General features: G+C 39.3%; 1 protein-coding gene across 2 annotated transcripts in view; it reads left to right on the forward strand.

The window, feature by feature from the left end:
* Positions 1-3,119: 3,119 nt before the first annotated feature.
* ITGB8 (integrin subunit beta 8) overlaps positions 3,120-13,584 on the forward strand; it is an 83,300-nt gene continuing 72,835 nt past the window's right edge. For both annotated transcript variants that reach the window (XM_029929805.1, XM_029929813.1), the window contains exon 1: positions 3,120-4,414. In XM_029929805.1, the coding sequence (XP_029785665.1) occupies positions 4,288-4,414 (127 nt within the window). In that variant the 5' untranslated portion in view covers positions 3,120-4,287. The remainder of the gene's footprint in view (positions 4,415-13,584) is intronic.

Consider the following 13,584-nt stretch of genomic DNA (forward strand, 5'->3'; position numbering starts at 1 on the left):
CTGGAATGGAGCTAAGGAATCACTCCACAAGTGATTATATTGTAGGCAGTCTTCAGTTCACAGTATGAGGAACACTACTTCATGGAATATTTCAATGATAACTGTCTTTCAGTAGTTTATATTCCTTATCATTGGAAGATTCTAGAAGTCATGGCCACAATAATACATCCCATTTACTGGATACTTCATCATCTCCTAAGAGCCGTAGATGAAGCAAGCTCATAGATAATGTGTCAGCTTCTGCTTAAAACATCTGAACATCTGAAAACTGAACATCTGATCCTAACTTCAGAAAGACATAATATTAAAATATGTACATGGTTTAACTGTAACCATGAGGTCAAAATAGTCCGGACAAAATCTAGTTAAAGGGTGAACACATGACAGAAGAAGCAGTCTGTCATATATCTCTCACTGCTGCTATCCATCCATAGCCTATTCATTGCTCATCATAAACTGAGTTAGCAAGAAATCCAAGGAGCAGGGATGAAACTGAATTCATCTAATTTTATGACTTATTAGCAACTAAAAGAATCTGAGGATAGGAAGACTGGAATGAATAGCCAAAATGTTACTTTTAGACTATCTGTGAATTTCATTTGCTCTCATCACCACAAATGATGAAAAATTAGCTGTCAGAAATTTCAAAGCAAGACAGCAGAACATTATAGAAACAGGAATTAATCAACTCGCCATCTTCGGGTAATTTTTTCCTGTGTTAAGATTGTTCAGGTAATATGATAAAGATAGCAATACTCTATTTCTTCACAGTATCTTATATACTTTCTTATAGGAAAAAAGAATTAAGTTGGGGTCACCAACAGTACTTACTGGAAATAAGCAAACTTGGTGCCTGGGCCCTAATTACACTTCCTGAAAGAAAGCCCTATAGATAATTTGCAGGGCACAGGAGAATTCACTTATATGTTTATAGCCCAAAATATACAGTTAGCTTGTTTGTAAATAACTTTCTAGGATCACAGTCTGGGCTGGGATACTGTCATATTCTAATTTGATTACCAGAGTTATGACCTCTTTAGAAATGGGACGTGTTTGATTAAATGGCACTGTAATTACTCTGCCATAACTCCATAAAACTGGCATCCTGACATATATTTGCATGGGGTTCATTTAACAAACATAGAAGTCTTTCTTTTTAAATGACTTCAAAGTGTCCTGCAATATATTTACAAACTTTATTTTATTCCTCTAGCTACACAGTGTTTTTGGCCTACTATATAGAATATCTAGACATCTAACAATGCCAGCAGTCGCTTACTTAATAACGGTTGACTTAAAATTTTCTGACTTTACATAAGCTTATATTTTATTTAACACTATAATTGCCATTTACATTTGTAACATGAAGGATTAGATTTTTAAATATGTCATGTAACTGATGTGATAGTCACTTTACAGTATAGCATGCATTTATATACACTTCCTTACAGAGATTATGAATTGACTTTTTTTCTTCATTGTAGCACAATGCTGTCTCATGGTGGCTACATACCTTAGGACTGTGAAATAATCTCTAGAAAATACATATGCTTCCCCATTGAAGAATGGCTAATAGGAGTTAGGATATGCTCCTTTTATGTTCAAATTTGAAGTCCTCACCCATGCCAGCCAATTTCCAGGCCTTTCCTTTAAGATCAACGAAAGCAAAACTAGAGCTGTTGAAACTTGTAACTAAAGAAAGAAAATAAGTTATAAGGCTGAGCTTGATTTAATTCTATCTATTTAGAGTACATTGCCCACATGGTGAATTGTGTTTACACATGGTGAATTGTGTTTACAAGAATCAGTTTTTCAGGTTTGAATCATTCATTCATTCGGTCACTCAAAAGGACCTTCTTTGTAGACCCAGGGCAATTGTAATTTTCCAGCTGGGTTTTTGGTTTGTGTAGCTAATTCTGTGGGTCCCAAAGTAGTGCAGTCCACACCTGAAAAGGGGGAGTTTTTAATGTTGTGGCTTATTAACCAGGTACTTTCCATTCACTCAGTTAACAATTAGAAAAAAAAAAAAGAGAGAGAGAGAGAGAGAAAGAGAGAAAGCCTCCTACTTGTTTTTTTACTCCAAATATGGAGATGGAAACTATTAAACAAATGAGGAGGGGAAACTCCCACATATTTCACCTTGACCTGGCTGGACTGGTCTGATGCCTGTAATGGGCGGGTGCTCTATGAAAGACGTTGAGCAGACTGCTAGTGGAAAAATGAGAGGTCAGACTTTACCACAGGGAACCACTCCTGCCCCTAGAGGAAAAAGAAAACCATCACACTGTCTCAGATCGAAAACAGCGCCTTGTTTTCAATCCGGGGTACTGGGTTCCCTCCCTTCGTCTAGAGTGGTAGTGACCGGATCCAAGGAGGCGCGCGGCTTCTCTGACAGTCGCCCAGTTTAATACCCGCTCCCTTTTTGCACTTAAATTTCTGAACTACAAGCAGGCAGAAATGCCCTCTCTCATCTTCTTCCTTAGCGTCTCTCTCCTGCTTCGTTCGCTGCACTTCGTTACTTCTTTGTTCCGTTTATTTGAAAGGTGACGCTTAAAGTCAAAAGACCCACTGTAACTAGCAAAAACCCAGAGCCACCACAAGATCCCGGAACAGCAAGGCTGTCCAGCCAAGGGCTGAGCTCCGAGAGGAGAAGGAAGCGCGAAATTTTTCAGCTGGCAGCTCCGGGTACAGCCTTTACGGAGTGGCCCACATCTCCAAGTGTTGGGAAGATGCCGGATGGTCTTGGGTGGGGTGAATGGTGAGCTCCTAAATCTGCAAGCAAAGTTGGCAGAGCGCACCCGCGGAACAGAGGCTGTTGGGGGCAGGGAGAGGCCCCTGTGCTCCACTTTGTATGCTGCAGCTGCCGGGCAGTGAGTATCTCGGAACAAAGAAGCGCAGAGTGCACGGGTGAGAGACTAGGATTTGAGCGCAGCTGCCATTAGTACTTAGCAAGTCTCCACACCGGCTAGGGGAGCGTTGGGGGTTCCGCGAGGAGGGAGGAAGGAAACAGGGAGAGTGATTCTTGTTGCGCAGCTACGCATCGGGAGCTCTTGTGAACGATGGGAATGGCAACTATCAGAGCCAAGGGGGAGAAAAAGAGCTGGAATGAGCAAAACAAAGAGCGAGTGTGGGCCGCGGTGACTTCATGCCTCACCAATGTCCCGCCCACGCTGCTCGGAGCTGTTGCTTGCCGCTGCCTCCGGAGCCGCCGCTGCGCCTGCAGGCGGCCGGGGCGAGGCGCAGGGTAGCGTGGGGCGGTTTCCTAGCAACTCGCGGCCCCGAGCGCTCCAGCTATCAGCACTTCGGGAGCCCCCCCCCACCCCCAACCCGGGGACCGGAGCGGGACCCCTGCTCCTCCTCCCCTCGCCTGCTCGTAGGGTGCACCCCAGAGTGCGCCAGCTGCCCGGGTTTTGGACGGTGGGACGCCTGAGGCGCGCATCGGGGCCAGAAGGACTAGGGTACGAAGCTCCCGCCCCGCAAGGCCGGGCTACTGCACCCTCGTGGAACCTCCTCTCCAGGGCTAGAGGCCGTGCGCTCCACTCCCGGCGAAGCGGGGAGCTGCTGTGCCTCGCTCAGTGTCCGCGGGCGCCGGCGGGGGCTTCTAGGGTGCTACCGGAGCCTTCTCCCCCAGCTGCTGGCACCCTGAGCTTCCTCCCTCGCTAGCCCGGACGCTGCCTTACTGACTTTGCCCGCTGCTCAGCTGACGAGGCTGCAAAGCTGTAACTAAGTGGAGTTGGCCTCTCTGCCCACCTGTGGAAGAAGCTCGCGCTGATTGATGCGCCATCGACTTTTCCCCCCTCGGCCTCGCCGGCGTCCCCTCCCACAGATGCAGCATCACCCAGTGATAGTACTTTAGGCTGGTTTTTCCCCCAGGCTTCGGGCTTTGTTTGGGTTTGATTCTGTTTGGCTGTTCAGTAAGCTGATTTATGCAGCAGAAGCCCCATCGGCTGGAGAGAAACAAAAGCTCTTTTCTTTGTCCCAGAGCGGGCTGCGGAGCCTTCGCTCGCGTCGCCGCCCCGGGCCATTGACCGTCAGAGGAGGTGCTTCTCGCGGAGATTGCTGGACCGCGGAGCAGAGCTGACAGGGCCCCGGGGGCCCTGAGATGCCAAGCGGTGCTCGGGCCAGCGTACCTGCACCACTTGCTACGAGACGCGGGGTCCGCCTGCTGGGCCTTCGGGAAACGTTTTAGCGACACTTGGCCCGCGGGCCCTGAGGTGCGCCCGGGAGTCGCCAGCGCGCATCCGGAGAGCAGCCAGGCGGCGGGCGCGGTGCGGGCTGCTTTGCATTATGTGCGGCTCCGCCCCGGCTTTTTTTACTGCCGCATTTGTCTGCCTGCAAAGCTGCCGGCCAGGTCCTGCCCCATTCCTTCGGGCGGCCTGGCTGTTTTTAGTTGTTCTTGGACTGGGCCATAGTGGTAAGTTATTTTGTTTTCTTTTGTTTTCTTCTCTTCCCCAAAGGTCTTGGGCTGTGATGAAGCACATCCCGGCCAGGTAAGTGGCCCAGTGTCGGCCTCCTTGTTCTGAGAACTTCAGAAGGGCGGGTGTGTGGCAGCGTTCTCTGCTCAGGCGGCCTGAGGGAGGCCAGGTGTGAAGTGTTTCCACCCCAGGGTGACAGCAATAACTAAGTACGCGAAGACTCTGTGCTGCTCCCGGGTTGGGGGCAAGCAGTAACAGAATGGAAGTTTGGAGGAGTGAAAGGTCACCTTTACATAAGCCAATTTAGGGGTTCTGCTCCATCCTTGAAGGCATTCTCCTTTAAGTCTTCTTTGAAGATGCCCCCAATATTTCTGCATGTGGATCTGCTAACCACTTACTTGCGCATTTGCTTCAAGGCTGAGGATACATTGGTATAAGGGGAGTGAGTTTTCTGGTTTTGAGTCCATGAGAAGATGGCTGCATACAAGTTGCTTCTACCAGAGTGCTCAACTGGAATGAATTAAACACACTAGGAATATTCTTTACATCACCATTTTTGTTTTCAGCTTAAAAAAAAAAAGTCCTAGCTGATTGATCCTCAGTGAGATCAGCCCCAGAGACTGAGACCCAGAGACAGAAATTTAGACCAGGATTAATACCATTTAATCCAGGCAAGCCACATCAGAATTGCCTTGATTTGGAAATGATACTTCTTTATAAAGTATATTGTCCTTATTTTACAAGTGAAGATGCACCTTCCTATTTAAATCACAAGGATGCTAAGGTCAAATAGTGGAAGAAGAGGTGTGGCACTTTTGAATTACGTGCAAATTTAAGGTGGCTGTACTGGATTGTTCACAAACAGTAAAACATACTGTAAGTAATAGTACTAATCACCAATTAGGGAGGAGTCCTTCTTGGTTTTAATATAGGCCAAACACTTATTTTGCCAATGCAATTATTAGTGCCATTTTTTAAAATTTACTGTATATTGTGATTGGTCATCAAGCCTTTAAATTCTGGTAGAGCCTTTCTCTGACCTCTGCTGTTGCAGTAGGCTTGTAATTGTTTTTTAGACTAAAATTTTGTTTTATACATTAAATTGATGTGCCATGTTTCTATCTGAAGCTAACAAAAACGATCAAGTCATAACTTTATAAGAGTTTATAATGGAAACATTCAGCTAGTTTCACTCATTTGTTGGACATATCATTGTCTAATATTTGTTTCAAAAGGAAATTTACCCAGTTATGTGAAATGAGAGAATTAGAGTAAATATTTATCTTGTAGTTATATTTTGGTTTCTATGTTTATTTCAAAATAAGTGAAATTTAAAGCAAAGGAAATAGCAACATTATCAATTATCTCTTCAGTAGAACATGCACTGATTTCAACAGATTTTCCACCAGGTATAATTCCATCTTCTATTAATAGATGATAAAGTATTTTTCTAGATTTAGTACACACACACACACACACACACACACACACACACACACACGTAAAATGACCAAGACTGTGTCAACAGAGTATATTTTGTCCCAAATACATTGACAAAGAAAACAGTGCTACTTGCCTATAGGATTTACTACTAATGACAATAATTTTAAAATATTCATGGGCACCTGGGTGGCTCAGTTGGCTAAGTGTCCAACTTCAGCTCAGGTCACCATCTCAAAGTTCCTGCATTTGAGCCCTGCATCAGGCTCTGTGCTGAAAGCTGGAGCCTGGAGCCTTCTTCAGATTCTGTGCCCCCCTCTTGCTTTGTTCCTCCCCCACTTGCTCGCTCTCTCTCTCGCTGTCTCTCTCAAAAATATATAAACATTAAAAAAATTTTTTTTCATTTGCTTGTAAAGATCAGTCAAGTTCTCATGTAATAGCATTGTATTTTCATCCAGTGACTAGAACTGGTTTGAAGCATATGCCATGAATGGGCTCCCTTGCACCTGCAGTTGTGAAAAGGGAATGCTTATCTGAAATCAGAACAAGACATCCTTTTCCTAGTCTCTGTCAATATACAAAGGTTTCTGATGTATATTGGCTTGCACTGCAGTTAAAATCATGCAAAAAATTTAAATTATAGCCAGTACAACTCAGAAAATTAGAGATCAGCATAAACTGTTGTACTTCCATGATAGAGCTACAAGTCTCAAATTATATGTCTTCACAGTGCAAATTAGATGCTTAAAGCAGAATAGAAATTTAGGTATCAGTTACAAAAGAAATCTTTTTCCCTTGTTCAGTAGTTTACACCAAGGAAATGTTTAGGGCCATAAAGGCATACACAAGGAACTATAAACTGCACAACAACATAACTTTGGGTTTAATTTTTGAAGTAGGATTTATAGGTCCCAAATACATAATGGATTTTTAATATGAATATATGGCTAGCAAAGGGATGTTGTTAATAAAATTTGACCATTTTTCTAATCTACAAAAATGTTTTTCAACTTTCCCTGGTGGAAATCACCGACAATTGGAGAAACAATAACAGTATAAAATAGTTAATGAGTAACTGGAAAACACTAAAGAATACTTAGTGGTTAATATTTGAAGAGCTAATGTAGCAACACTGTTGTTTCTACATTTGCTCACTTTGCAAGGTTAAAAATCTTTTTTACTTAAATTTTTATATGGCAATATAAGAGTGACAAATTTCAGAAATTACTTTTATTTAAAAAAAGGTGTTAACTATTATTGCAATGAAATTTTACCTTCCGTGCATAATTAACTATTCTTTTAAATAGCAATCAGCTGGATTAGCATTATTTTGTAACTATAATATTATTTTACCTTAGAACATATATCATAGGTATTCTTAGATTTCTTTATGCTTACCTAAAGTAAGAGGATATCTAAGAGAATCAGGCTTCATTTTTAAAAGTCCAGTCTCCCAAATTATTTGCACAATAAACATCCAAATTAATTCTATCTTAAAGCAACCAAGACATTTCCTGATTAAAAAAAAAAGTTGTGCTGTATATGAAAAGTTTTTGTGCTGTATAAGAAACCAGAAGAAGTGGTTATGATTTGGGAAAATTCCTGTGCCCCAAAATAGCTCCTTCACCTGTTAACAAATTATCTGAAATTTCACCATTATAATGGATTTCTTTGGATTAAGAGAAAGTAGTGACAGTAGGTTTCTTTTCTTTTTTCATTTTATATTTGGAAATTTTCAAACACATACAGAAGCAGAGAGAATGGTATAAGGAATGGCCACACTCCTATCACCAGGCTTCATCAACTATCAACTCAGGGCCAGCTTCCCCTGCTCAGTTTATCTCCTTCCCTAATAAGATTATTTTGAAGCAAATTTCATATTATTTTACCCAAAAATATTTCAGTAAATTAAAGTACTACTGGAGGAGAAACACTATCATTTGTTTCACAGCATTTTAGCTGAAGTTTAGGCCTATAGGAATGTTGACTATCTTTAAGGGAAGAAATGCAGAAGTGAGGGAAGAAGCAAAAGAGTTTCAACCATATACTTTTCAATGATTCTGTTATGGCTGGATTAAAAATAGTTCTCTTAAAACTATGCCTATGTAACAGCATTTTGATATGCATGTATATGAAAAGAAAATAGCATGAGTAAATCTGCTTCCCCAGAGAAACATCAATTATTTTATCCCAGTGGAATCACAGGTGAGGAGAATTGCAGACAGCAAGAATGGACAACTCTTCCAAGGACTTTTGCTATTAAGGAGAGAGAGAAATAGAAGATGAGAGGTATTACAACATGCATCAATATGCACTTAAAATGGTATAGTAGAGAGGAGAGAAACTGACGACTCAAGAGACAGGAGGAATAATCCTTAAAACTGAAACTCAAAACAAGTTATACCTGAACTTTCTTTTCTAGATAAATACTGAGTCTTCAGGTGGACTAATGCAGTCTTGGGTTTTAAATACCAGTTGTTTGCTAACAACTCCAGTCCTGACCTCTTCTCTGATCTCCAGAGAACAAAGCAAACTGCTTCTTTGGCATACCCACTGTATATTTAAAGGCAAACCCTTAATGTGCTCAAAACCAAATGTCCAGTTTTCTCCCTCAGACCTGCTTCCTCATCTCACTTTGTGGTCAGCCATTCTTGAGTAGTTCAGGGTAACACTTGGTGGCATCCGTGATTTCTGTTTCTCTCACATTCCATGAGTCCAGTTACCCCCTCCACTGCCATGGAGTGGTTCATGCCATGTTTTGCTTGAACTCTTGAATGCCTGTTAAACTGGCTTCTCTACTTCAAAGTGCAGCCAGGCTCACCTTTTTAAAATGTGCCTTGGGTGTACCACTCCCCTCTATCACTCCTCAGAAAAACTCTACATGGCTTTTCATCTATCTCAGATTGAAGGCCAAGTCTTTACATGGCTTCCAAGATTCTCATGACCTCCTGACTTTACCTCCTAATTCTCTTTCCCTCTCTCACTTTGTTACAGTAACACTTGGTTGCTTCTTGCGATAGCTTGGATGTACCATGTATGATCTTACCTCCAATCCTGAACTCACTGTCCTCTGCCTGGAATGTGGTTCCATGAAATATATTTCTGATTCCCTCTCTCTTAGTTCTTCCAGATGTCTATACAAATATCATCTTATCGAAAAGACCTTCACTGTCCTCTTTATCAACACTATTTAGTTCTTTACCTGCATCTTTTTTAAGAAAATATTCTAGCACCCCTAATATATTATGTATTTGTTTGTTTTACTGTCTTTCTACCTTGCTCCCAACCCAGAAACAACATTAAAGGTTATAAGAAAGGTACTTTTGCTCTCATTTTAGTTATGGAAATGCTAGCTATGTACTAACTACATACTTGTTGAGTGAATGAAAGAATGAAAATGTAAGTTCTTCTTAGTTTTGTCATCAGATTGATTATTTTGTTCAGTCCAAGACAAGGCTTCATTTTTTCCCTAGCAATCTCTTTAATCTTTGTAAAAAACAGATGAACTGAAAAATCAAGTTCTACTATATTTATTAGATAATAACAGAGTCTTCTTTCAAAAGAAAAATAAAGGTATTTCTCTATTTAGTATAAACCTGAAAAAATTGCCCAATGAACCAATTTGGCTGTGATTTTTTTTTTTTTGTCCATTCACATTTGATAAAAGTTGACTTAATCTTGTAACCTCTTTTTTTGTTTGGAGCATACCACATCTTCAAGTAATAGAACCATTTATATAGGGCTCTAAAAAATAGGACTGATCAGATATAAAAGAATTATCTCAATAATTTCACCAGCTATAATTTTTTCCAAAGTTTAAGTTTTAAACATAAATTGTTTATTCATGAACATATACAACTGGTAAGCTAATTAAGCCTTGATTAGACTGAAAACAAAATCAGTTAATAATATTAATGAATTATTGAGGGAAATCAGGAGATATTTTAATGAATTATTTGGGAATTATTTTAATTTTAATGAATTATTAAGGAGAATCAGGAGATATTATTTAGGAAAGTAAGGGATATCTTTGAATAGGCTTTAATATAAGCAATAACAAGATATATATGATAATCAGTTTTCCTTCCAGTTTGATTTTTTTTATGAGGCATGAGAAATATCATGATATAGCAATACTATATTGCCTTTACAATTTTCCTGTTCATCATTTTGAATGAACCTTCCTCAAAGCAAATAAAGTATTTGAGATAACCTGGCCTTTGTTGTTCAACAGTTTAGAGCTTTTTCTGCCCACCTGTGAAATTTGGCTTCTCTAGGTACAAATAGCTGGGTGTTAAATTCTTCATTTTGTTCACCAGCACCAGCCCGCCACAGTCACTTTACTGTTCACTGGCTGTGTGTCAGAGAGTAATGTTTTGATCTCAGCTTCTTTAGACTTTAACAAATAGGACCATCAGTTTTCCTGAAAAATAATAAATTATTTGCCTTCTTATGTAGACTTTCTCTTGTTTGTACTTAATAAGTTCAGATGCTCAAAGCATCCCCCTTGATAATGCCTGTTATACATATAGCATTCTGTCATTTAAATGATGTCTTTGTGCTGGTTTTGTAAGTCTCATTGAGTAACTGGTATAAAAATGGTGTTACTTGTAATATTATTGAATCTTACCTTACCTGACATAAGGAAATAGTCTGTTTACATATTCATTTAGTAACCTACAACATCAATAACCAAATCTGCACTGTATATGGTTAGTCCTTCTAGGTCCTCAAAATTAGTCCCTGTTACAGCCTAAGTCTATAAATTGAGAGTTTTGCCAGCATGAGAATGCTAAGCCCTGTATATCTTCTCTAACTATAGGTGAAATATATTCTGTAAGCTGTATGTTGATTGTAAAATAAAAGAAGCCACAGAAAAATATTTTATGAGGATTCATTTTGCATTTTATTTGAACAATTAAATACTGAGCTTAAGTAGGTGACCTAATTGTTAATCTCTAAAGATGTACTTTCCCAATTATATCCTAAAGAATTCATATAAGTGTAGTGGAAAGAACTCACATAGTTTAATAAACTGTTGGTACCTCTTATTCTATATCATGCACTAATATAAATGATTCACCATATTAATTTAATCTTCATATTAATACTATGAGAGAGCTAGAATTATTGTCCTATTTTAGAAATGAGGAAGCACAATGAAGATGAATAATTTGTTCCAAATCACCTAGCTAATACATAGAAGAGATGAGATTTCAACTCCATTATGTTGCCTCCTACCTTCTTCAAAAGTTTCTGGATGTTGCTCTATGTTATATATTCACTGTGACTGTTACATAAAACAGGACTTTCACAGATTCCTTCTGTGGGGATTCCTGGGTCTTGCCCTGCAACAATGTTACTAGCATAGAACAACTACAGGTGAGAGGATACTAATTTGTGAATTGAAGGCAGGGTCAAAGCATTCCTCTGTGGAAGCCCCCAAACACTTTCAAGTCATCTTAAATACACCTTATAATAGTTAGTTTCATATCATAGTGAGAATGAAGAGAAGAGTGTGGCTTTATGGAAGTAAACTGGAATGTAACTCTGCCTCCTTCAGGATCTCCAATGTGTAACAGATGTGTATGACTTGTGATTATGAGAGAGAAAGAATAAGAGACTAATCAACTAAGGAGCTGGTTACCTGTTCAGCCACAAGTGTTAGAAGGGACAAAATCATGGTACATGAGTCAGACTGTTGATCATCATAGGGCTTGTGACATTCTTAATTGCTTGGAACTACTCTATTATAGCTTGATGTTCTATATTGTTTACTATATTCATATTATTTTTTCTCCATGATCTTTACTAAAGTAAACAGTCCTTCAGCTGTTAAATATTTACAATGATTAGCCATGTCTAGCAGTATTGGTTACTTAGAGCATTTCCAATATATAATAGGCTAAAGGCATATAACTTCTATTCTTTCTTCAGGCAGATGTTTTGCTGTTTTTTGTTTTGTTTTATTTTGTTTATTGCAGTTTTATAGCTTTATTTGACAATCAGCAGTTAGTTTTCATCCATATTTACTGTCTATAGACTTTTGAAAGCTGTGGCAGGTACATAGGTTATGTACGTAGAGTACTTGTTTAGTGAATCTTCATCCTCATGTGTTCTAGACAACCAAATACAGATATAGTATTCATTTCCCTGAGAAAGCTCTGTTAAGCCTGGTGTCATTGCACACATCTGGAGTTCCCTTCTTGTTTATGGCAAATTTCCAGGCACTCTTTTGAGTGCCTGAGGGGCATGGTTCTTAAAGCCGATGCCATGGATGCACTTGTGAATGCCTTTGGTGTATTCCCTGGTCACCATCTCATTCAGGGCAGAACAGCCCTTCTTCTTGTTAGTCTTCTTTGAGTAAGCCATCCAAGGAGACTGTGTCTCTTCACACAGAAGTTTGATGATGAGATATGAAAGGCTCTGCCTAAGCCACTAGAAATAGAGCAGAGAGCAAAACAAAATCCCTGCTCTCATTATGCTTACATTCTAATTGAAGAAGACAAATACATATGTATGCATGTGCTTATATGTGTATATAGATGTATATGTATGAGAATGATGTTATGTAGATTTTATTACATGACACATATTTTATCATACATAAATGTTATGATGTTATGATATATACAGACATGATAAAAAGAAGAAAAAAGAAAGAGCAAGAAATTGTCCTGAGAGAGACTAGGACGGGCTGCTATCATATATTAGAGTGAAAACAGGCCATTTTAATAAGATGACATTAAACTTATTAATTTTTCTTTCTACATCCACTTAAGGCATTTCACAATCTTCACTATGGTTTAGCTCCTCTGAAAATGGGGGGAGACATGTTAGGATTTCCAAGCTGATAACAGGAATAGGAACTATTTTCTCCTTTACTATTTAGGTTATCAAAGTCTCACAGCTAGGAAGAAAAGAGTTGTAAGGTAGTTGTAAGATGATAAGTAAATGGGCGAGACTAGTGAGGTGCTTAAAGGAAAATGGAAAATTTTTTTAAAACATCAATTCTTGGTCCATATTTATATCTCAAATATATCTTCTCCTTTTAATACGATGCCGCTACAGTGGAGAAAGCCTGAAGCATCCTACATTCTATGTGCTTCCTAACCAGTCTCCATCATTTCAAATCTTTGTCTACATTTTACCTTTCTACTATGAATCTTCTATGGCTCCCACTGCCTTCAGGCTCTTTCATATGGCAGACAAATCCTCTCCAGAGTATCCCATGCCTAGGCCTCTGAATCCTTGTTCATGTCCCATTTCCACACCCATCTGGGACCTCCTTAGGAGAGAAACTGACCGTTGTTTCTGTGTCTCCAATGCCTGGCACTTGGTAGGTCCTAATAAACTATTTGAAGTAAAGGAAGGACTCAATGAATGAGGTCAGGACAATAGTGATTAGCTTAAAATTGGGTATCTAAGCAAATAAGATTAGTTTAAAATTGGGTATCTGTAGCTCTAATCCTCATTAGAATTTGAACTTTAAGAAATATAGTTTTAATTTAAAATGGAGTCCTATTATAAAAGTTTTAATGCCATAAAATACATGTTTCTGCTTTCTCAGTCCACTTCAGAAAGCAGTTGGTTGGCTTTATAGACAAATCATTAGCCAAGATCAAAATAGAGACTTGATATTTTTTAATCTACTTTTTACAAAGTTGTTTTATTTTTGAATTTCTGTGATAATTATTTTCATTCTTGATAATTAAGTCTAAAAAATCCT

Source organism: Suricata suricatta, chromosome 2, assembly GCF_006229205.1.
Source record: "Suricata suricatta isolate VVHF042 chromosome 2, meerkat_22Aug2017_6uvM2_HiC, whole genome shotgun sequence".
Lineage (NCBI taxonomy): Eukaryota > Metazoa > Chordata > Mammalia > Carnivora > Herpestidae > Suricata > Suricata suricatta.